Source organism: Aotus nancymaae, unplaced genomic scaffold (genome assembly GCF_030222135.1).
Source record: "Aotus nancymaae isolate 86718 unplaced genomic scaffold, 86718_ANA_hifiasm-v0.15.2.pri h1tg000008l, whole genome shotgun sequence".
Taxonomy (NCBI): Eukaryota; Metazoa; Chordata; class Mammalia; order Primates; family Aotidae; genus Aotus; species Aotus nancymaae.
Genome location: NW_026988419.1, coordinates 14,587,621 through 14,611,829, shown reverse-complemented (window position 1 = coordinate 14,611,829; position 24,209 = coordinate 14,587,621). Strand labels below are relative to the sequence as shown.

The 24,209-nt window shown below is 52.6% G+C and overlaps 1 protein-coding gene across 5 annotated transcripts; it reads right to left on the bottom strand.

Annotated features, from left to right (window-relative positions):
* Window positions 1–1,028: 1,028 nt before the first annotated feature.
* On the bottom strand, window positions 1,029–22,520 carry PTPRN (protein tyrosine phosphatase receptor type N). Of its 5 annotated transcripts, none has more exons than XM_012445935.2 (23): window positions 22,337–22,520; window positions 20,886–20,936; window positions 20,538–20,651; window positions 16,879–16,975; window positions 15,707–15,968; window positions 15,261–15,615; window positions 14,666–14,809; window positions 14,049–14,083; window positions 13,101–13,375; window positions 12,210–12,296; window positions 11,817–11,896; window positions 11,563–11,627; window positions 10,409–10,627; window positions 9,758–9,958; window positions 9,511–9,658; window positions 9,276–9,349; window positions 8,967–9,044; window positions 8,754–8,873; window positions 7,013–7,179; window positions 2,880–2,933; window positions 2,251–2,315; window positions 1,963–2,036; window positions 1,029–1,720 (listed from the first exon to the last, which is right to left on the bottom strand). In XM_012445935.2, the coding sequence occupies exons 1-23, from the start codon at window positions 22,449–22,451 to the stop codon at window positions 1,649–1,651; spliced, it is 2,952 nt and encodes a 983-aa protein (XP_012301358.1). In that variant the 5' UTR covers window positions 22,452–22,520; the 3' UTR covers window positions 1,029–1,648. The 5 variants fall into 5 exon arrangements, with proteins under 5 accessions (XP_012301358.1, XP_012301357.1, XP_064229035.1 ...); XM_012445934.2 differs by having other exon boundaries at window positions 14,666–14,812; window positions 22,337–22,451; XM_064372965.1 differs by lacking the exon at window positions 22,337–22,520 and adding an exon at window positions 22,095–22,132.
* Window positions 22,521–24,209: the final 1,689 nt, after the last annotated feature.

Here is a 24,209-nt window from a genome sequence, read left to right as displayed (position 1 = left end):
AATCACCTTGTTCAGTCCTCACCTCAGTCTGGCAGCTGAAGGGCACAAAGCAGCTGGGAAGAACTGAGAGGAGGCCGGGCTCCGTGGCTCACACCTGTAATCCCAGCACTTTGGGAGGCCAAGATGGGCAGATTGTCTGAGCTCGGGAGTTCCATACCAGCCTGGGCAACATGGCAAAACCCCTTCTCTACTGAAAATAGAAAAAATTAGCCAGGCATGGTGGCTCATGCCTGTAATCCCAGCCACTCCGGAGGCTGAGGCAGGAAAATTGCTGGAGCCTGGGAGGTAGAGGTTGCAGTGAGCCGAGATCATGCTACTGCACTCCAGCCTGGGTGACAGAGTGAGACTCTGTCTCTAAAAAAAAACCCAAAACAAAAAAGAGAACTGAGAGGAGAGGCATAGAGAGGAGGTTAGTCAGCCAGGTGCAAACTCTTAACTCCACCTGACAATCTTTTCTTTCTTTTTTTTTTTTTGAGACAGTCTCACTGTTACCCAGGCTGGAGTGCAGCAGCACGATCTCAGCTCACTGCAAACTCCACCTCCTGGGTTCAAGTGAGTCTCATGCCTCAGCCTCCCGAGTAGCTGGGATTACAGGCATGTGCCACCATGCATGGCTAATTTTTTTGTATTTTTAATAGAGATGGGGTTTCACCACATCAGCCAGGCTGGTCTTGAACTCCTGATCTCAGGTGATCCGCCCGCCTCGGCCTTCCAAAGTGCTGGGATTACAAGTGTGAGCCGCTGCATCCAGCCACCTTACAATCTTACAAGTTGTGTTACGTGTTACACAAGCAAGTTCTGTGCCTCAGTCTTTCCCCCTATAAAATGGGGCTCGTCATGTAAAGCACCTTGGAGACTGCCGGCCACATAGGAAGCCGTGTGGTTCTAAGCTAATGTTCCTGCCCAGGAGTGCCTGACTGCAGCTGGCGCTCTCCTGCTGTGCTCTCTGCACCTCCTGAGAGACCGGCAGGGACCGGCTCCAGACTGAGGCTGGGGTTGGAGTCGGGAACCACAGCAGACAAGCTCGTAGGAGTCTGGGTTGCAGCTGCACAGACAACACACTAACTTTATTCACATTGGTACAAAAGTAGATTTTTCTAGAAATGTTTTCTTGCGCCAGAAGGAGAGATGTTGAGCAGAGCACATGGTGGGAGGGCGGTGGGAGGAGGCTGGGCATGAGGGCAGGGAGGGCAGAAAGCCCAAGTGTGAGTCAAGGAGGCAGGCCCGGGGCTGAGAAGCAGGGGGAGCCGGGTGTGGTGACCCTCCACCCCGTTCTTCCACGCTGGAGCATACAGGGGCACACACAGACACGGGGAGAGCTCCCAGAACCATGGGAGAGCCACGGGAGAGCCAAGCCAGGGAACATAGGCAGGAGAAGGCTCTGGGTAGAATTGCTGCCCACGTCCTTTCCTCTCCTCCTGGCTGCAGAGCCCTCATGGGACGCCCCGGGCTCTGGGATGCCCCGGGCTCTGGCATGCATGAGGCTGGGCAGGCGTGCCCCTTCTGGCTTCCCCTTCCTGACTCTTCTAGGAAGGGCTGGGCATGCCCAAGAGGTGGCTGGTAGGGCAGTGAGGAGTGGGTACACAGAGATGCTCACACAGGCAAAGAAGGACAAAGGCTGGGCTGCCCACCAAGGGTCCTCAGGGTCTCACTGGGGCAGGGCCTTAAGGATGGCATTCACCTCCTCTGCCACGGCTGTCAGGGCAAATTCAAACTGGTCCTGGGGAAGGGCAGGGGCAGGATGGTCACAGAGAGGCCTGGCCTCTGCTCTGCCCTTGAGGTAGGGGGCTTTCAGTGGGGGTGGGGGCCCCTAGTCAGGTCCCCTGGGAGGAGGAGAGTCTTCCTGGAGGAAAGGCAGAGGCAGGTGGGAGAGGTTGGCAGCTGCTGCTTTCCCTGGGGTGGCCAAGAAGTGGGTGCTAGGGAAGGGTGGCAGCTGGGGTTGGGGCAGGAAGGCACAGTTACCTTAGAGCGGACAAGGCCAGGCCGCTGGTCACGGACATGCTCCAGGGTGGCAGCGATGTCGATCTCCTTCACTCCTGAAGATGGGGGGGTGGATGGGGCTGCTCAGGGGGTGTCCAGGGGAGGATAGGACCCAGAAAGCCCGGGGCCTCCTTGGTGGGGGGGTCTTGGAGGACTGGGCAGAGGCTGGAGGGGTTGACAACCTGCTCCTTCCGAGTTCCCAGGACCCTGTGTGCTGTGGAGCCTCTAAAAAGGGCCTGGGGGCTGCGGGCACCGTGGGAAGCTCCCTACCTTTTGCCATGCGGTTCAGGACCATGTCGATGAGGATGTAGGTGCCGGTCCTCCCCGCACCATCACTGAAACAGGAGTTAGTGACAGGTTTAGATTGCAATGCAGCAGAAAGGGGGAGGGACGGAGGAGGCCTGGAAGGGGGAGGACACTGGATGACCCGTTTGGGTTGGCTTGGAGAGGGTGTGAGTGAGCCAAGGATGAAGGAAAGCTCATAGCACCTGCACGCTGAGACTTGGGCCTTGAGAGGGGGGTCTGTGACCTGTGGGTGTCACTTGAGCAATGGGACAACCAAAAAGGAGAGCCAGGCTCAGCCCTGTGGTGGAGCCAGCAGGAGGGGATTGGATGGGCCTCTCTAGCCTTCAGCAAACTTTTTGTGTACATCAGGGGACAATGGTTAATAGTTCCAACTTTGTGGGCCACATACAGTTTGTGTCACATACTTTTCTTCCTCTTTCTTCACCCATTTAAAAATGGGAACGCCATTCTTAGGTCTTGGCCATTAAAAACAGGTGGTGTGCTGGATTTGGCCTGCGCCTGCAGTTTGCTGGCACCAAGGGGACAGGCAGGCAATGTGCATAGGAGACACACACAGGGAGTGGGACCAGAGAGAGGAACTCCCCTCCACCCACCTGCAGTGCACGATGATGGGGCAGGAGCGGCCCCGGTAGCACTTGTTCACCTTCCTGCAACAAGAAATGGGCGTAAGGGCCAGTGGGCACTGGCAGAGGGAAAGGGAAGCTGAAACGCATGCCGTGGGTCTCTCTTTCCTCCTTTTCTCCTCACCTGCCCAGGGCAGTGGGGGAAGATGGTCAGAGAAAGGAGCCAGGGCTGGAGGCAAAGAACCAGAGCTAGGGTGGTTGGCACTGGGCACGCCTTGTCACTTACAAGCTAGGTGCCCAACCATGTGCCTGGAACAACTGCTTTAGCCTCTTTGAGCCTCAGTTTTCTTACCTGTGAAATGGAGGATAGTAATAGTAACCTCCTTAGGGTTTGCACAATGGTCACATGAGATAACTGATGTAAAGAGCTAAGTGCCAGGTCTGGCACACAGTAGGTGCTCAATACATGGTAGGAATTATTGACGATAATACATCATCATATTAAGAGCTGCCTCTGCCCAAGTCCTGGCTTTCTGGTGACTTCAAAGGGGTCAGTCTTGCCACATCCCTGCTCTGCCCCTCTGCCATCCTCTATGACCACCCAGGCTGTTCTCCTCCCCACTCAGGCTCCAATGGTCCTTACCAGTTGTGACATCAGGCTGCCCTGGGCATAGCGTTCCCTGGGCCAGGGGAGGACAACCCCAACCCCTCAACTTGGGACACAGTGCTACTCCCTGTCTCGGAGCAGACTCACTTCAGCACAGGCATTCTGTGGCTGGCTTACATTCAGACTTGGGGTCCACTTGGACCTCAGACCTTTCTCTGCTGCCCCTGATCATGACTCATTGAGGAGCAGGGGGTTTCTCCATCTCTCAATGGACCCATCTAACCTTCCCTTGTCCCTTATGACCTTTTTGCTTTGGGAGTCACCTGCATATTCCTGATATCCCTGCAGGCCAGAACTAGGGAAACCTTCTTAGAGGTTGTCAGATTGAAGTCTGGAACTTTGCAGTCCTTCAGCTATGGGGCCAGGTGACTTAGAATGGCTTTATAGGAGTCCACATGGTTTTCCAGCTCACTGGCTGTTATGTCAGAGGGCTGGGGTAGAAGAGCAGTCACAATAGTTGTTTTCACTCATTTAATAATGATAATAGGTAGCATCTAGAATAACTGAGCCCTTGCTATGTATCAGGCACTTACACTAGGTTTTATGTACTTTATCAAATCTTGCAACAATCCTCTGAAGCAGGGGTCCCCAATCCCTGGGCCATGGATGGTGTCAGTCTGTGGCCTGTTTGGAACTGAGCCGCATAGCAGTAGGTGAGTGGTGGGCAAGCGAGCATTACTGCCTGAGCTCCGCCTCCTGTTAGATTAGCGGGTGTAATAGACTCTCACAGAAGTGTGAACCCTATCGTGAGCTGCACATGTGGGGTATCTAGGTTGCAAGCTCCTTATAAGAATCTAATGTGGCCGGGTGCGGTGGCTCACGCCTGTAATTCCAGCACTTTGGGAGGCCGAGGCGGGTGGATCACAAGGTCAAGAGATCGAGACCATCTTGGCCAACATAGTGAAACCCTGTCTCTACTAAATATACAAAAGTTAGCTGGGCGTGGTGGCGCTGCCTGTAGTCTCAGCTACTTGGGAGGCTGAGGCAGGAGAATCGCTTGAACCAGGGAGGCGGAGATTGCAGTGAGCTGAGATCGTGCCACTGCTCTCCAGCCTGGGTGACCGAGCAAGACTCTGTCTCAAAAAAGAAAAAAAAAAAAAAGAATCTAATGCCTGATGATCTGAGGGGTAGCAGTTTCATCCCCAAACTACCCCCTCTCCCAGCTGTGGAAAAAATTGTCTTCTACAAAACTGGTTCCTGATGCCAAAAAGCTTGGGGACCTCTGCTCTAAAGTCTGTGTCATCATCCTCATCTCACAGGTGGGGGACGCCAAGGAACTTGCTCAGGGTCACTTTCTTAGGGTCTCTTTTATTAATTTGTTTTCTTTCTGGGGGGTCTTCACCAAACTGCATTTATTTTTATTTATTTATTTTGAGAGGGAATCTCGCTCTGTCACCCAGGCAGGAGTGCAGTGGTGTGATCTCGGCTCACTGTAACCCCGCAGCCTCTTAGGTTTAAGCGATTCTCCTGCCTCAGCCTCCTGAGTAGCTGGGACTACAGGCGTGCGCCATCACACCCAGCTAATTTTTGTATTTTTAGCAAAGACAGGGTTTCACCATGTTGACCAATCTGGTCTTGAACTCCTGACCCCAAGTGATCTGCCCCCCTCAGCCTCCCAAAGCGCTGGGACTATAGGCGTGAGCCACTCTGCCTGGCCCCCGAACTGCATTTATCGAGCAACAATTTATTTGTTCTGGATATCTAATGCCAACTGAGTTTACATAATTCCAGCCTAAAGCAAAAAACAATCTTTTAGCTTATCTGTGCAGCCTTTTTTTTTCTTCTTTTTTGAGACGGAGTCTTGCTCTGTCGTCCAGGCTGGAGTGCAGCAGCGTGATCTCAGCTCACTGCAACCTCTGCCTCCTGAGTTCAAGCAATTCTCCTGCCTCAGCCTCCTGAGTAGCTGGGATTACAGGCGTCTGCCACAACACTTGGCTGATTTTTGTATTTTTAGTAGAGATAGGGTTTCATCATGTTGGTCAGACTGGTCTTGAACTCCTGACCTTGTGATCCACCCACCTCGGCCTCCCACAGTGCTGGGATTACAGGGGTGAGCCACTGTGCCTGGCCAGCTATCTATGCAGCATCCTCCCCCCCGCCTTTTTCTTTTTTTTTTTTCCTTTTTTTTTTTTTTTTTACAATCAAGCCTTAAAACAGATGCATGCCCTAGTTCTATCAGGATTTTCAAAACGTGGAAAAAAGGAAATAGCTTTGATACCCTGGCACTGCTTTCAAGATGCCTGTGTCTCAGCTCTCAGGGACCCCAGTTAGAAACCGCTGTCCTGAGGTTCAGAAACTATACCCAGGTCCCCACCCCCAGCTCTGCTGCTCTGTCCAGTACCTAGAGACCTCAGGCCTGCTTGGCAAGGGACGGAGAAGCAGGAGAAGGGTGAGGTGCGCGTGGGCCCCTGCCCCTGGTGGCGGGCTTCCCGACTACCTGTCTGGAGCTGGGAAATGTAGGGGACGCTGGAGTGCTGACCTGTCTTGGTGTCAGTGTAGGTAAAGGGTAAGTCTCTCGGGTAGCCCCTGTCTATAGCCCCACCTGCTCCACTGAGCGCCCCCCTCCCCCAGTCCAGAGATCCTCCCACACTCCTTTTGACAGTCTTTGCCTCTTCCCTGTTCCCCTGCTCCCAGCTCGGGGTGGTCCCCGGGCCACATGTCCTGTCTGTCCATGCAGCAGCCACACCTGCCAATGATCACTTTTGTGACTATGCAACTGGAGTGAGAATACTAGCTGCAGATCACAAAAATGACGCTGGCAGCTGTGAGGGAGAGAGAGAAAGAGGGGAGAAAGGAGGGAAAAACAGAGAGAGGAGGAGACTCTCAGCGGGAGGGAGCGTGAGGGACGGACAGAGAGGCCGAGAGAAACCGGCAGATGGGGAAGGAGGTGGAGAAAAACAGGGGAGAAGGACAGAGAGAAAGGAAGGGAAGCGCGGAGGGAGAAAAGGAGAGAGAAGGAATGGGTGAGGCAGAGACAGAGTGAGAAAGAGATGGGGAAAGAGAAGAGGAAGAAAGGAAAGGAAAAAGAATGAAAGACACAAAAAGGCGGAGAGTCGGAGAGGGATGAAGGAGGGGAGACGGGCAGGAGGGAGAGAGAGATGGAGGGGGCAGCGATCAGCGCAGGGCAGGGCCTGGAGAAGGCGGGGCAGGAGCAAACGGGAAGAAGAGAGGATGCAGGGGCCCCGAGAGGGAGGGGAGACAGAAAGCTGGAGGGCCCCCTAGAGGAAGCAGGTGGAGGAGAAGGAGCTAGTCCCGCGAGCGTGAGAGGGAGGAGCGGAGCAGCAGCGGCCGGCGCGGAGCTGGCCCACGCGGGGACCGGCACAGTCGGAGCCTCAGGCCTGATTTAGGGGGTGGGAGGGTGGGCTCTGCAGGGGGCGGCCAGAGGTCAGAGGCCGAGACTCCAGGCCCGACCCGAGGCTCCAGGCCAAGCTGGTGGGCAGATCCCTGCTCCGCCCCCGCCCAGGCGGCTCCTCCAGGCGGGGGCGCCCGCGCTCACCTGCGGAAATCCAGCAGCGGCCTCGTGGAGGCCGGGGTGCCCTCTGCCGGCCAGCTGAGGAAGTGGAACTGCGTGAGCGTGCGCGTCTCCTGCGTCTGCACGTTCTTCAGGTAGAAGCTCCGCACCAGGAAGTCCTCGCACCAGATGTGCTCCGACACCAGGTTCACCTGCCCGGCGGGGTCCAGGCCTGAGCGCCGCGGGACGCCACAGTCCCCGCGTCTAGTCTGCGCGCGCCAGGCTGATTCAAATTCTAAGTCCCAGCGGTCCCAGGAGCCCTGGCTGCCTGTCACTTATCTACTGCTCAGGACCACTGGTAGCTTTTGCACCCAGACACAACTGTTGTGAACCTCTCGAGGTCGGACTTTCTCCTTCCTCTTCCTCACAGGGTCTACCAGAGTGTCTGTGCTACACGTGCCATAAACTTGGATGAAATTCTGTAATATTCTCTTCTGATTTTTTTCATTAACCACCAGCAGGACCGATGAAAGGCTTAAAAAAAAAAAAAAAAAACCCGTCGGCCGGGCGCGGTGGCTCACACCTGTAATCCCAGCACTTTGGGAGGCCAAGGTGAGCCGATCTCAAGGCCAGGAGTTCGACACCAGCCTGACCAACATAGTGAAACTGTCTCTACTAAAACACAAAAATTAGCCGGCCGTGGTGGCGCGCGCCTGTAATCCCAGCAACTCAGGAGGCTGAGGCAGGAGAATCACTTGAACCAGGGAGGCAGAGGTTGCAGTGAGCCAAGATCTTGCCACTGCACTCCAACCTGGGTGACAGAACAGGACTCTGTCTCAAAAAACAAAACAAAATTGTAATGCGCTTATTTGATGGGAAATAAATTGCTATTCAGGCTCACGTGCTGATGAGAAGCTTCTGTTTTGTTCTTATTTTGTCTTATGGGGACTCACCTCCCATTTGTCTGAAATCTCTTTCCCCTGCTTGGCCTCTGCCCAGTTCCCCCTCCTTCTCCACCTTTCCACCTAGTCTCTCTCCTAATGAAAAAGTTTGTTTCTGTTTTACATTAATAACATATGTAACTGGTAGTATTTCTTTCTTTGCTTTGGCCACCAGGAAACCCAGAGCTAAATTAGGCTCAATTAAAGTAGGTCTTAATCTCAGTCTTTGGGTATACTTACCTTTCCTGTCTTGTATGCATTTAGCTGTTAGCTTTGTACCTCAGATTTGGTGGTTTTATAGTTTTATTTCTGTGCCTTTATTATGTTTCTATGAATGCTTTTTGGCTCTAGACAGGACACACACACATGTATGTATGTATGTGAATATATGCATGTGCATATATGTGTTTATATATATTAATATGTGTATAAATCATGAGCAGGGCCAATAAAAGGCTTTTTTTTTTTTTTTTTTTTTTTTTTTTTAAGACAGAGTTTCACACTGTTGCCCAGGCTGGTGTGATCTCCACTCACTGCAACCTCTGCCTCCCAGGTTCAAGTGATTCTCCTGCCTCAGCCTCCCAAGTAGCTGGGATTACAGGTATCTGCCAACACACCCAGCTAATTTTTTGTATTTTTAGTAGAGACGGATTACACTATGTTGGCCAGGCTGGGGTCTTGAACTCCTGACTGTGTGATATGCCCACCTTGGCCTCCCAAAGTGGTGGGATTACAGGTGTGAGCCACCATGCCCAGCCAATAAAAGGCTTTTTAAAAAGACTGTTGAGTAGTCATCATCTACTATCCCCACGCCCACTGTCCCCTTGCTGTGGGGCCCTGCTGACCTCATATACATGGTAGAGGGAAGAACCCTCATCCGGCCAGTAGCGGTCACACTGCTTGACACCGTCCTCCACCAGCGGGGTCAGCATGACGATGACGGTGCAGCCACTTTCCCACACCATCTAGGACAGAGACCCAGGTGAGCTCCACTCTAACCTCCCTGGGACCTGGCTGGCCACAAGGACCCCAGAGAAGCCCTCCCTTTAAGAGCCCACCTGCCAGAAGTCTGCGATGGTATGGGACAGCGGGCCCTGCGTGGCTATGTAGGCTGGCATCCGAGGGTCATGCTCGATCTGGAGGCAGGGAAGATACACCATGAGCCAGTGTGGGAAAATTTACTATGAATTTTCAAAGCAAGTGGGTCAGGGTCTGAGAAGGCTGGCCATTCCCCCTGTCCTTGCTAGGATATCAGGCCCCACCATTCCAGGGGGTGGGTGGGGTGGGAGGTGACCACAGGGGAATGGAGTGCATAGGGCCAGGATAGTGATGGGGCAGAGGTGGGGGCTGGAGTCAGGGCCACTCACAATGGGGCTGGCGTTGATGTAATCACTCCGAGAAGGGCTGCTCTCCACCTTCAGTTTTATGCGGGCATGGTCATCTGCACAGACCCACATCCCACCCCAGGTAGCCCTCTGGTCATTGGTGTCCCGGGACCTCTGCCACTCAGCCTGAGCCAGAAGCCCAACCCCTTCCCCTAAGCCCTCCAGACCTCACAGCGGATAGAGGGCTGGGCCGGGCTGGCCGGCAGGGTTCACTCACAGGGCAAGAAGTCAGGATGCCGGTTCTTTTTGACGTTACCCTCCCCCTGTGCAGTGGCACAGGTGTTTGGCTCTGCTTGGTAGGCACAGAGGGCCTGCCACTCCTTGGCCAGGCGGTCCCGATTCCGCAGGTGGTCCTCCATGTACGCCTATGGGGGTGCCTTGGTCTGGCTCTGGCCCACACAGCCAGCCTGTCTCTCCTGCCATCCCATTCCCTCACCCACTCAGGGCCCAGGCCGTGTCCTGACCAGAATCATGTGTCCCGTGGAGATGTCCATGTTGGCCTGGGCTGGCTCCTCGCACCAGGATGGGGTGCTGCTGTGGGAGCTGGGGCTGGCCTGGGCCACGTCGCTGAACTGGGAGGACACGCTGCTCACCCGTGAAGGCTCCGGCGGACCCTCTGCCCTGGTGAACAGGGACTTTGTGGCCATGTGCTGGCGGCACAGGTCCTGTGGAGGAAGAACCAGGTGAGGTCCAAGAGTCCCCTGAAACTTTCAGTAGGGCCCTGGGTTCAACGCTGGGCTCCTAGACTTGTCCTTAACTGAGTTTCAGTGAAACTCAACTCCTCTGGGGTAGGGTCTTCTGCCTGACCCTGGTCCTTTTTAGGGTTGTTCTACTTGGGTGGGGCTTATGTCAACCTCAGACATGATAGAGTGGAATCCCAGAACCCCAGAAGCACCACACCAAGAAGAACCTTAGGCATCATATGCTTCCAGTTCCCATCCATTCACAAAGGCCCCCACCATACTCCCTCCCACTGGGGCTTCTCCAGCCTCCACTGGACCTTCCCAGGGATGGGGGCTCACTCCCCATTCAATTCCTACCCTCCCTCCACGCAAGACCCAGACTCCCAAGCTCCTTGCATTTCCTCTATTCAACTAGCTTCTGGGGCTACACACCTGGTACTCAAAGGTAGTGTCACCATGGGCCCCCTCAGGCCCCAGGGCTGCCAGGCGCTCCTTGTCCCGCTGCCGCGCATGCTGCCGCACACACAGAGCCACAGCCAGAGCCACCAGCAGCCCGGCCACGCCTGCCAGGGCCACCAGAGTGAGCAGCACTGAGTGCATGGGAGAGGTGCCGTGCGCGGTCCGGGGAAGGACTGCGGCTGCCCCCTCCCTCTGTGGGAACAAGGCTAGAATCAAGGGAGGCAGTGGCATGGGGAGATTTCGGAGCTGCTCTTCAGCCCCATCCCATGCCACACTCCCTGTTAGGACATCTTCTGGGGGAAAGCTGGGAGCATAGGGGGATGGTGGGACAGCCGGATGAGCTCAGATCCTGCTTCTCAATCCCCATCAGGTCAACTCAACCACACTGCAGAGCCCGAGGAGTGTTTGCATTTAAAAATGGACAGAGAAGTGGACAGAGAACCCTAGGAATTGAATTGTAGGATGTGAGGCACCAGTGTTGCATGCAGAAGACAAGGATATTTTGAGTGTAGGCCGGACCTGGTGGCTCACACCTGTAATCTCAGCACTTTGGGAGGCCAAGGCAGGCAGATCACCTGAGGTCAGGAGTTCGAGACCAGGCTGGCCAACGTGGTGAAACCCTGTCTCTACTAAAAATACAAAAAAAAATTTAGCCAGGTGCGGTGGTGTGTGCCTGTAATCCCAGCTACTTGGGAGGCTGAGGAAGGAGAATTGCTTGAACCTGGTAGGCAGAGGTTGCAGTGAGCCGAGATTGCGCCACTGCACTCCAGCCTGGGAGATTAGAGTGAAACTGTCTCAAACAAACAAACAAAACTTATTTTGAGTATAATATGCTTTCTGTGCAAGGTTTTCCCTTGGAAGTTAGAGACTTCCCTCCGGCAGGCTAAGGTAGTGGCTCAGCTAGTTCTCAGGCCTTTCTTGCGGGTTGCAGGGGGGCGGGAGGGAGACACCTGCGCCATCTGCTGGTCAGAAAGAGAACTGCAAGGGGAGGGACTGCTTGGGCGAAGGCCACCCCCAGCCATCCGGGCACAGAGGTTTCAGCTCCAGTTCTCCCCTCTAGTTCACCTCCAGCTCTTGTGGACATCAGCCCTCTGGGGGCCTTGACTGATTCTCCACTTAGCGCATACCTGTCCCACTCCTGTCTGCAAGATTTGGAGCCCTGTCTGTGCTTCCAGTTCAGACTTCACCAGCCCTGCAGGGAGGATGCAGGTAAGGTTCGCTCCAGCCCCGTGTGGTCTCCACCCTCTGTCTTGCTCTGCCAAGCGGCAGGCAGTGCCCATGTGGGCCGGGAACATTCAAGGGGGGATCAGCCACAGGCCTGGATATATCCTCTTAGGAATGGGGTTGGGGCCAAGCCTGGAGTTGAGGTCATGGTATTTACCTGCTTGTTGGGTCACATCAGCCAAAGACAGGTTCTGCTCATTGTGCCGGATGCGGAAGGTGAGGGCTGGTCCCACCACACTGCCAGATACGAGCTATGTTACTGCCTTCTCCACCCTAGACCGCAGACTTCAAAAGAGGCCAGCTCCGGCCCTCTCACGATTAGAGGATGGGACTGGAGCAGATCGGGGATGCGCTACAGGAGTATCTGAGGCAAGGAAGATGCTGGGTGGGGCCAGTAATGGGCTGGGTGTGGCTGTACCTTCAATACAGCTGGGAGCATCCTTCAGCTCAGACCTTGTCTGCCCTTCCTCCCCCAGGCCCCTCCAGCCACCTCCTGGCTCAAGCTGCCTTCTAGATCTCGCCCACTGCCCTAGCAAGAGGCCAGCCTCACCTGATGTTGATGAAGCTGCCTGAGGACATGTGCACGTGCTCAGCCAGGATCTCCAGCAGCTTCACTCCTGCAGCCAGGCTCAGGGGCCTGGAGATGGGAGAAGGCAGAGGAAGGAAAGTGGGGCAACCCTCTCAGTCACTTTCTTTGTTGTTGTTGTTGTTGTTGTTTTGAGACATAGTCTGGCTCTTGTTGCCCAGGCTGGAGTGTAGTGGCACGATCTCAGCTTACTGCAACCTCTGCCTTCCGGGTTCAAGCCAACTCTCCTGCCTCGGCCTCTTTAGTAGCTGGGATTACAGATGCGTGTCATCACACCCAGCTGATTTTTGTATTTTTAGTAGAGATGGGGTTTCACCATGTTGGCCAGGCTGGTCTCGAACCCCCAATCTCAGGTGATCTGCCTACCTCGGCCTCCGAAAGTGCTGGGATTACAGGCATGAGCCACTGTGCCCAGTCATGTTTGTTTTTGAGACAGAGTTTCACTCTTGTCACCCAGGCTGGAGTGCAATGGCACGATCTCAGCTCACTGCAACCTTTGCCTCCCAAGTTCAAGCAATTCTCTTGCCTCAGCCTCCTGAGTAGCTGGGATTACAGGCACCTGTCACCACATTTGGCTAATTTTTAAATTTAATTAGAGACAGGGTTTCACCATGTTAGCCAGGCTGGTCTCAAACTCCTGACCTCAGGTGATCTACCCACTTCAGCCTCCCAAAGTGCTGGGATTACAGGCGTGACCTGACCCAATCACTTTCTTAAAACAGGTCACTCCAGGGGCGCAGAGCAGCCTGCCACTTCCCTGTCCGTGCACATCTGGATTTCTGCTCTCTGCTTCTGGCCAGGCAGGCCAGCCCAACTCCCAGCTGACTGGAAGGCTTCCAAGGATGCAGCCCTTACTTCTGATCAGTGACAATGTAGCCATATTCCTCCGCTGCTGGCCGGGCTGAGGGCTGTCCTGCTGCTGTGGGCTGGCTCTGGCCCAGTGGACTTTTCTTCTCTAGCAGGACAGGTGTGGCGGGGGGTCTGGCAGTTTCAGGAGGCTCAGAGGAGACAGGGCTTGGCACCTGCTGGACTTCACTGGAGGTGGGGCTGGCAGTGGGGTATCCAGGCATGGAGGGTGTGGGGGGTGGAGGCTCTGCTGTGTCTCCGCCCTCCACTGGCCCCTCCATTGTCTGTTCAGAAGAGAGGGTGGAGGTGTGCATCTGGACAGTGCTGGGGGAAGGGATGCCCTGGACTCTGAGCTTTCCACAGTGGAGCTCAGGACCTGCTTTTAGCTTTCTACCCCCAGGGACCACTGCAGTGCTGGGTACAGAGAGGACACCAGAGCATGTGAGACAAGTGCACGCATGAATGAATAAAGGATTGCATGATTGAAAATGGTCTGTACTAATCCACAGAATGGGGCTGGAGAGGGAAACCTCTGCAGCCAGAGAAGCTGGGGTAGAAGATGAACAGGCAGGCAATGGTTTCTAGACTTTCATTTAGCCACAAAGTCTTAGAACTCCAACACATGAAACAGAAAGAAGCAGAGCTCCTCCAGCTATGGAAGCTCAGGAAGGGCTCCCTGCTCGAAACTTCCCTCCTTCCCTAGGAATCCTCAGAGCATGGTGTGAAATGATTGCAGTGAAAAGAGCAATGCATTAAGAATTCGGTTTCCTAGCCCCAATTCTGCCATCAACTTGATGCAGGATCTTAGGTAATAACTTGCAGTCTCTGGGCCTTGCTTTTCCCCAAAATGAGGGGTGGGAGGATACAGATTCTGGGTCCTGAATTTGAGAACTAGGTTTGGCAAGGGGGTGTGCTGCCATGGGGTGGTGAGGAGTCAAGGAGGTGCTGGAAACTCACTTTCTTGATATCAGCTCCAACATTTACAACCCCTCCTGTGAGACAGGAAAAACAAGAGTCTGGAAAAATGGCCATGGCCAAGGTCCACACATCACAAGTGGGAGAAAGGGCCAGAGCCCCTCAGCCTGGTACATTTGCTGTGGTCTTCTTCCTCAGTCAGTGACCAAGACCCTGTTACTAGTCTCACCCTGTGCCTGGCCTCATTCCTCTTCGCTTCCTCCTCCCAACTCCCTCTGTCATTGACCATCTCTCTCAAAGCTATTCTTTGCTCATCTCTACCTATCAATTACTGCTTTCTTCTCATTGGCTAAGCCCATTTTTACACCCTCATTGTCACTGACCCACCTTTCCTGATGCCTCCTTTTCCCTGCTCACACCCTCCGTTGGCTGCTTTTTCCATTACTTTCACCCTCTAGTCTTTTCCTGATCTAACTCCTCAGCTCACCACCCTAGCCCCTTGCTCCTGCCTTACTGGTAATGACCCTGTGTCTCAAAGGAACTCTCTCTCCCTAAGCCTGACTCTTCCCTTCCAGGCTACTCCATGTGGTCTTGAGGTGGGGCAAGAGGCATCTATGGAGCTGGGAGATGCTGGTCCCTCCCTCCGCCTGGACACTCACCTGGATTTCTTCCTGCACTGTTGGGCAGTAGCTGCAGCAGGGTCAGGAGTGTGGAGAGCTGCTCAGGAGTCAGCTGACGGGTCAGCTGACGCAGCTCTACCCCGTAGCCTGCCAGCACAGCGGCCAGCCTCTGCAGAGCCGCATCTGCTGGGAGCCAGACACAGAGCTTAGGGTTGATTGTGGGGTGAACTTGTGGGATGCAGATGGGTGACTCAGGGTGGGAGGAGACTAACACATTAAGTACTCTTCCCAAACACCAGGACACTAAAGGGTGCCCTCCCCTTCCCAGCCCTTGTCCACACGTTGGGGGAAAGGTCTTCTGGGGGCCAAGACCAAACTTCAGGACATTTGGACTCTCCTTCCAGTGGAGAGTCACTCCCCATGGTGTCCCCATTCCCCACGGTGTCCCCATTCCCCACGGTGTCCCCACCACTTCTTTAGTGCCTGGCATGGAACAGCTTATCATTAGACATTCCTTAAATGGATGAATGACTTTAAGGACAAGTTAACAAATGCATGGATTGTCAGGGAGAGGCCCCACCATGGTTCCCCCAAACAGCCCCCACAGGGAGGTGGATGCTGAGGACTTTGTTACCTGGCTGCACTGCTGGGGAAGCAGGCTTCTCTCTGCGGCCCCCTAGTCCTTCCTCCTCATAGCCCCCTGGGGAGTCCTCTGCCCGGCTGCTGCCCCCTTGCTCTGGCAGCCTTGGCATCCTGGCCCTGCTAGGCGTTGGCAACTCCTGGGCCAGATAGAGCAGCCCGGAGTCCTGAAAAAGCTGGGCAGGTGAAGGCCCTGGAAGGTCCCCATAGGAGTGGCCAGGGGAGTCCCCATATATGCCCTTGGAGGCAGTTCTGCTGAAGAGGGCAGGGGCTTCAGCCTTAGGCAGGGGGCTGACACTGACCATCCCTGGGGAGCCTTCTGAGACCCGGGAACCATCACGGGAGCCAAACTGTGGAAAACCAGAGATCTGGATAAGAGCAGAAGTCTGGGCTGAGGGACTGTGGGTCTGCAGTTAGGCGGTGCCAGAGTCAAGGGCTTACCTGGTGGAACAGATAGGGTTGCAGCAAAGCAGGTTCATAACTCAGGGCAGGGTGGGGAGGCTGTGGGGGCAGCAGCAGATGCTCCAAGAGAGGGGGCAGCAGCTCAGCCTGCAGAGGGGACAGAGAGGAGCTGGCCCCAGCTCCACCCCTGCCCAGTGGTGGTTGTGGAAGCCGATGCTGAGCAGCAGGGGCGGAGCCGGTGGGGATGTCCTGTAAAAGCAGCTCTCCAGCAGGACCAGGTCTCCTGGGTGCCAAGCCAGACCTGGAGGGGAAAGCAAAGTGTGTGCGTTGGAGCAGGGGGAAGGGCATAGAGAGCCTAAGAGCCTACAAGGCAGAACTAGATGGGGCCAGGCAGCCTCAGTGGTTAATAGCAGGCCTGACCTCTTAAGAAACTGAGTGACCTCAGGGAAAGAGAGATGGGCTGGGTGGGCATGGGGAGGAACCAGAGGGCCAAGCTGAGGGCAGAGGTATCTGCCTCCCTGGTGAGCATGGCTGGGTCTCTGAAACAGCTGCAAAGGCTGGTGAATCATGAGGCTGGGGATGGAGAAGGGGCACACAGGAGCAGGGGAAGGCATCCAGGAACTTCTCTAGATGAACCGTGGCTGCAGCTGTCCCCGTTGCCCCTGTGTGCCATGTTCCCACACCTGGCTCTCCAAGTGTATGTCCAAATATTCAGGATTGCTCCTCCACCCCCCACCACTATGCCGTCTTCATGCTGGTATCATCATCTGAGCTCCATAAACCTCATTTATTTTTCCTCTGCTTTGCAGAGTCTGAATGATGCCTTTAGAGGCCCTAACCACAAAAAGATGTTGGTGCCTCCTGCCATGTAGAAATTCATACAGTAATGAAACTGAATATTGAACAACTTTAGTCCAATGCAATTCTAATTTCTCCCTTGATGACTACATTGATGCTTTTTTTAAAGTATCCAACGTCAAGGTTTTTCAAAACATTGAAAACATGCCCCTGTTTTTCTGGATCCCTAGAGATGAGCTAAGCTCCTGTTGGCCGTGGGAGTATGTCAGAGAGTGAGCATTCCTGCATCTGTTTGCCTGTGCCCCAGCATGCTGGCCTTGGTGCCCACTTCCTTCCCCTTCCCTCCATATGTTAGGACGACCAGAGGTTCACCAGCCTCACCATTGCTAGAGTTGTCAAGAAAGGCTGCCTACCTGTCCCTTGGATGGGGCTCTGGGGGGCGCAGCCTGGGGATACGTTCCATCTCCTGGGAGATCACATACTGGGTGAGGTCATCATGCCAGGACAATCCTGTCAGGAAAAAGGATAGGGTAAGTTGGTTCGGGAGTCTGAAGGTCCAGTAATGGGGCCCACTGGGGATCAGAACTGAACCCTCTGCCCTGCAGCTCTTGGGGTCTGGGACAAACCCAGTGGGTGATCTGAGCTGTCCTCTTCCCACTCTCAGGTACAGCTATTGGAGCTGGACTGCCTGAGTTTGAATCCTGCCTCTGCTACTGATGAATTGTGTAACCTTGGGCAAGGTGCTGAACCTCTCCAAGCTTCAATTTTCTCATCTATAAAATGGCGATTTATATCTCCTAAGATTGTTATTATAATTAAAATAACACATATACACATCAAATGGTTAGAATAGTGCCTGTCATGTCATGAACTTTTTTTTTTTTTTTTTTTGAGACGGAGTTTCGCTCTTGTTACCCAGGCTGGAGTGCAATGGCGCGATCTTGGCTCACCACAACCTCCGCCTCCTGGGTTCAGGCAATTCTCCTGCCTCAGCCTCTTGAGTAGCTGGGATTACAGGCACGCGCCACCGTGCCCAGCTAATATTTTGTATTTTTAGTAGAGACGGGGTTTCACCGTGTTGACCAGGATGGTCTCGATCTCTTGACCTCGTGATCCACCCGCCTCGGCCTCCCAAAGTGCTGGGATTACAGGCGTGAGCCACCGCGCCCGGCATGTCGCGAACTTTTAACAAATGCCATTACTACAATTATTATTACTATTGTTATTGTTCTTTATGTTGACCCTGAACCTCAACTTTCTCTGTTTATAAAGTGGAAACAATACATATTTCAAGGAGCTGTTGTGAAGAATCAAGTGTGATCAGGGAAATCAAAGTGCTTAGAAAACTCTAAAGCACAATACACATGTTTTAAACATGTATAATCATCCTCATTGTCGTCATCATCATCATCACCAGTATCATCATCATCTTATTCAGAGACAGCTCTCCTATTTGACTCTTTTCCCCAAAAAACTCTGCTCTCAGGAAAGGTTAGTCACTTGTTCTAAAGGAGTAATTTCCCACTTTCCACTCTCATCCTTTCTTCTCTGTTTCTGGATTTATAATCTATGCTGCTCTTGTATTCTGATTTCTACCAACATCTACATCTGCCTCCTTGCTTCTTAACATTAGATGAGCTGTTTGTGTTCCTATTTAAAGCCAGTTCCTCTGTTTGAGCACTAGATTTCATCCGCTCTCACCTACTCAGGAATATTCTCCTCGCAATTCTCTCCTCTTTCCTACATAATTTTCTTTGTTCTCTGCTGAATTATTCACATCATTCCCATGCATATAGTATGCACTTTCTTCCATCTTAAGAAAAATACTGCTTGATCCCGCATTCCTCTCTAGCGATCACTCCATTTCTTTGCAGCAAGACTTCTAGAAAAATTTCCCTGTACTGGGTGTATCCAATTCCTTTCTCTCTGTTCCCTCTTAATCCACTCTATTCAGGATTTTATTCCTAACTATTCTACCAAAGCTGCTCTCATCAAGATCACCAGCGACTTCTGCATGTCCAAATCTGGTAGTCAATTCTCATATCTAATTTTACTTTTCCCGTAATCATCATTCGACACTTGGTCACTCCTCCTCCTCCTTGATACACTTTCTTCTGACTTCTAGGACACTGAACACTGTTGTTTTTAATTCTACTCCACTGGCTTCCCCTTCTCAGTCTCTCTGAGAGGAGACTGATGGATGGTTCCCCTGTTTTTCCTGGTCCTCTTAATAGAATTATCTAGGACTTGATCCTTGGTCTTCTTCTTCATAGACACTCAATCCTTTAGTTATCTCATCTACCTCATGGGTTTAATTAACATTTATATGCCAAAGAATTCCAAATTTGTAACTCCACTTGAGACCTCTCTCTCTCAGAATCCAGTCTTATATATTCAACTTGCCACTTCACTTGATTAGACATCTTAAACTCAATGTATTCAAAGCTGAACACCCCTACCAAGTTGATCCATTTGCAAGTTTCCACATTATAATTAGTGACAACTCCCCTGATTCAGTTATTCAGTAAATAAAACCTTTGACTCCTGGCCAGGCGCGGTGGCTCATGCCTGTAATCCCAGCACTTTAGTAGGCCGAGGTGGATGGATCAGTTGAGGTCAGGAGTTCAAGACCAGCCTGGACAACATGGTGAAACTCTGTCTCTACTAAGAATACAAAAATTAGCCAGGAGTGGTGGCACATGCCTGTAATGTCAGCTACTTGGGAGGCTGAGGCAGGAGAATCACTTGAACCTGGGAGGCAGATGAGATCGCATCACTGTGCTCCAGCCTGGGCAACACAGCGAGACTCCATCTCAAACAACAACAACAGCAAAATCCAACAAAAACACCTTTGACTCCTCTTTTTATTACCATATCCAATATTTCATGAAATAATGCTGACTACCTTAAAAATAAATGCAGAATTCTGTCATTTTTCATTCCTTCCCTGCAATTACTCTGGCTCAATCCATATTCATCTCTTATCTGAGTTATTGTGGTAGTTTTTGTTTGTTTGTTTTAGTAAAGTGAAAGCAAGTTTATTAGAGAAGTGAAGAAACAAAAGAATGGCTACTCCATAGACAGAGCAACCTATTGTGGTAGTTTTGAATGGTCTCCCTCATCAACTCTTGACTCCATATATTCTATTCTCACTACAGCAGCAAAAGTGATGCTTGTAAAGGGTAAGTCAGATCACTTGCACCTATGCTCAAAATCTTGTAATGGTTTCCTTCTTTACTCAGAGTAAAGCCAATGTCCATACATTCCCCTATGAGGCCTGAAAGTAATCTGCATCCCTTCCCTTCACCTACCTGACTGCACTTTCTGCTCTTCTCCATAATCCTCTTCATTCTCCTGGCCTCTATGCTGTTCTTCAGACTTGTGCTTTTGTCCTAGCTGTTTGGTCTGCCTGAAATACTCTTCCCCTAGATAACCTGATAAAACTCCCCCACCTCCTTAAAAAGTCTGTTCAGATTTCAATCTCAATAAGTTCCACCTGACCACCTGATTTAACACTGTAGCTTTCTACCTCACCATTTTGATCCCTTAATCTTGCTGTAATATTCCATGCCATTCATCATCTTCTAAGACACTATATATTTTCTTTTATAGTGTGTTTCCTCCCCTTATCCCCCAAATATAAACTCTAATAAGCAGAGATCTTTGTTTTATTCCCTGATACACACCATAAATACCTAAAATTATGCCTGCTACATAGTTAGTACTCAATAGATACTTGTCGAATGAGGAATTGAGTGAGTGGAATATTATCCTAGCTGAGGAATACAGTGTTCTTGGCTCTGTAGCACTCAGACGGTGCCAGTGAGAGGAACTGGTCCTAAGGAAGCTAGCCTTTTCCAGTAGCTTCTTCTAGAAGCCTCCTCTGGGCTTCTCCAGAGATTTCAAATGTGAATAGCTCATCTCTAGGGTTCCACTTCTCACTCCAGCAAGATCTGGGAAGACGAGGCTCCAGCAGTGGGTGTGATAAAAATGTTCCTTGAAGAGAAATGCTCTTCCCCACCCATAACTAACCAAGTTCCAATCTCTCTCCTCCAATGCACCCAGACCTCACCTTGGGACATGAGTTGTCGCAGCACACTTTGTAAGCGTTGGAGAACTGGGGAGGTGACTTGCAAAAGGGGCCGGGCCTGCCCCACTCCCACCTGGCACTGTCCAAACAAGCCATCTAAGGGTACAAAAGTGGTGTCAGCAGGAGGCTTGAACAAGAGGCCCTCTGAAGTCCAGGTTGCAAATGAACAGTATTCTCTTCACCTCCTCCCCTACCTCTCCTCCTCCAGGCAAGTCCTTCTTCTTCTCAAGCCCAGTAGCCCTCTTCCTTTCTGGGCCTTCTCTCCCTTTCTTTTTTTTTATTGCCCATCTTCCCCCCATCTAGTGAGTTCTACGCTTTGGCCTCACTCACCCTGAATACAGACTTCGAGGTGAGAGCAGAGCCTGCGGTCAAATAGACAGCCTGTAGAGGAACAGGTGAGCAGAGGCTCAGACACCCACACACAGAGAATGGGCAGATGGGTGGACAGGCTGGGAAAGGAGGAAGCAGATGCAGTTTATTCTTTCATTCTAAAGAAGGCCTTAAGCTGGGAGGAGAGTAGAAATCAGGCCTAAAATTCTTAAAAGGAAGCATGGGATCTAGTTTTGGATTTGAAGAATTTGTGAGTCTGGATTCTTAAAAGCCTCTGTTTACTTAACTGAGTGATGGGGAAGAAACCTTCCAGGTGCAGGGAGAAAGAAGTGGTGGAGAATAACATACTTGTCTGTTCTCATAGAATTACTGTAGGAGAGATTTTGGCCAAATTTTGAGAGAAAGGGGAACTTCGTCCCCAAATATCCAAAAGCATCGTATAATAGCCTGGAACCCAGAAGAGGTGGAAACCCCAGCACACTTCTCCCGGGGAAAGCGGGTACGGGAGGGTGTCTCTAAGGCAGCTCTCCCGGGGCTGTCCCGGGCCGCTGGCGCTGTCCGCGGTGCTGAATCTCTGAGTCTGGCGCCGCCAGGGGCTCGCCTGGAGGCGGTTACCAGAGAGGAAGGGGTCACAGTACGAGGACTCTCCACAAGACCTGAGCCCTCCGTTCTATTCTGCCAACCCACGGCGTCACAGGAAGTACTCTGCCTCTTGGGCCTCCAAGCCCGGCTGGGGAAAGAGGGCGCCAAGCGGCGAGGCTGCGCCCCTTCCCCCACGCGCCACCCTCCTACCCCCACCCTCCGCCCGTGAGTCAGCGCTGACTGTCTCTGTCCGCACAGATGTGAGTCAGCACCAGGCCTGGCTGTGGGGAGGGGGACAGGAGAGGACCCTCCCCTCTTTATCCTCTTCTGTCCCCTCCCCGTGCTGTTCCCTGTTACGGGAGATCAGATCGCTGCAATCAGCCTCTCTAGGCTTACAGAGAAACCCTGGCCTCTCTCTCGGCCCAGCTGGGACCTTATGCCTGCGGCCCAGGCTTCCACTGCCCAGGGATAGCCGTTCCCTCAACCTCTCCGCCACGTCCCCGCCCCCTCCCATTCAGCGCCTGTCACCACCCCCCTGGCGCCTCGGCGCAACTGGCTTCGCCTGTGGTCTCGCAGCTGGTCTCTAAGTCCCTCTGCCCACGAGCACCCCGTGTCCTCCTCCCGAACCTGCAGTCTTCCTCGGAGCCCAATTCTCTTAGGTCCCGCCCCCGTATTCCCAGCCCCACCTCCAGGCCTACGCCCCTTTCCTCCCAGACGCCCTCTCACCCTCCTCTGTCGCCTGACTCCCCCAACCCATATTCTCCCTAAGCTTCCTGACACTTCACCCCCACCACCACCCAGTTTCTCTCCTGGCCCCAAGCTGCCCACCCCACCCCCTCACCACCGGCCAGCCCAAGTTTCCTCCTGACCGTGGGCACTAATGGCGCTGCAGCCCCCCGGGCGGCTGCTCAGGAGCAGGAGGCAGAGGAGCAGCCGGAGACCACCGGATCCCCCGAGACCCCCAGGCCGCCGCGGGCGCCGCATCCTTCCGAGCTCTGGGCGCTCGCTCCCGGGCCAGAGCCGCAGCGACGCTGGCGGGAGCCTGAAGGAGGGGCCGAGGCGGGGCCTGCCGCTTCCCGCCCCGCTACGAGGCGGGGTCTACATGCCCCTCTCGCTGCAACGCTGCCAAACGCAGGCGGGTGCTGACGACACCTCCACCCCCGGCTCGTGAGCTAATTTGCGTCACATATGGCGTAAGAGCCCTGTCGGAGCGGGGGACCTACCCAGCCCATCCCTCCTCCTTCAAATACCAGGCTCCTCGCTAGAATTCCCACTCGGCCCCACCCCTTTTTAACCTGTAGCCCTCTTCTAGGACCACCACCTCCATGTGGGCGAAAATGGTCCAGTTGGGTGGGGACCAGGAAAGAGAGGTGAGTCCAGAATGATAAACCCGAAGAGAAGCAGAAAGTGGGTAGAATAAGTATTCTTACTGATTGTCATTGATGGTACTGGTGTCTTCCTTAAGAAGAAATGGATAGACGTTTGTGCCTGGATTCCAGTTCTAGCAGGGCACCTACTAAGGGTCTGGTCTTGGGCAGGTTGTTTAACTTGTCTGCCTCCAAGTTTCCTGATCTGCAAAGTGGAGGTGCCTGCCTGAGACAGTGCTAATAGTACCTGCCTCACAGGGTGATTGTGAAGATTTTGTTAGTTACATGCCTGGACTGATGCATACTACATGCTCTATACATAATAGCTTTTGTCATTAGCATTTATTTATTTACTTATTTATTTACTTGAGATGGAGTCTTGCTCTGTCACCCAGGGTGGAGTGCAGTGGCATGACCTTGGCTCACTACAACCTCTGCCTCCTGGGTTCAAGCCATTCTTCTGCCTCAGCCTCCCTAGTAGCTGGGATTACAGGCATACAGCACCTTGCCCAGCTAATTTTTGCATTTTTAGTAGAGACGGGCTTTCACCATCACGGCCAGGCTGGTCTTGAACTCCTGACCTCAGGTGATCCACCTGCCTCAGGCTTCCAAAGTGCTGGGATTACAGGCGTGAACCACCATGCCTAGCCTCATTATTAGCTTTGGCTCTCCTTTCTTCCTGGGTCACCTTGAGCCTGTCAATCATATTATGGTTTCTGCCTGCAAAATAAGTCTTCCATCAGTCCACTTCTGCCCGTCCTCACTACCTGAACTAAAACACCGTGCTTCTTCATCACGATCACTGCAACAATCAGCTAACTGGTCTTTTGCTTCCACTCTTGTCACCCAGTAAGAGGGGGAGTGAGCTTCTTAAGTTCAAATTTGATCTTACTCTCTTGCTTTCCAGTAAAATAAAATAAAAAAAGGACAGAAGTGCATAATGAATACTTATGTACTCATCATCTATACTTAATTGTTACTGATGTTTTACCACATTTGCTTCTTTTTAGTATTTAAACATGAATAGTAGACATCATGACATTTCCCTTCTAAATGTTTCATTATACATCTCCAAGAAATAAGGACGTTTTCCTCCATAACCTAAGTGCAATTACGACACCTAACAAAATTTACAATAATTCCCTAATATCATTTAATGCTCAGTTCATATTCAAGTCCCAGGTTATTTCCCCCAAAATGCCTTTGCTTTTCAGGTGTTTTCTTTAAAACAGCAATCAGTTAAGGAAAACCACTGCCTTTGTTATGTTTCTTAATTCTCTGTAAATTGGCATAGACACCGTCTCCTGTTCCTGTCACCCATTTTGACATTGTCATGTTGAGAGACCAGGTCAATTTTTCTTTAGAGCCCTTCTTC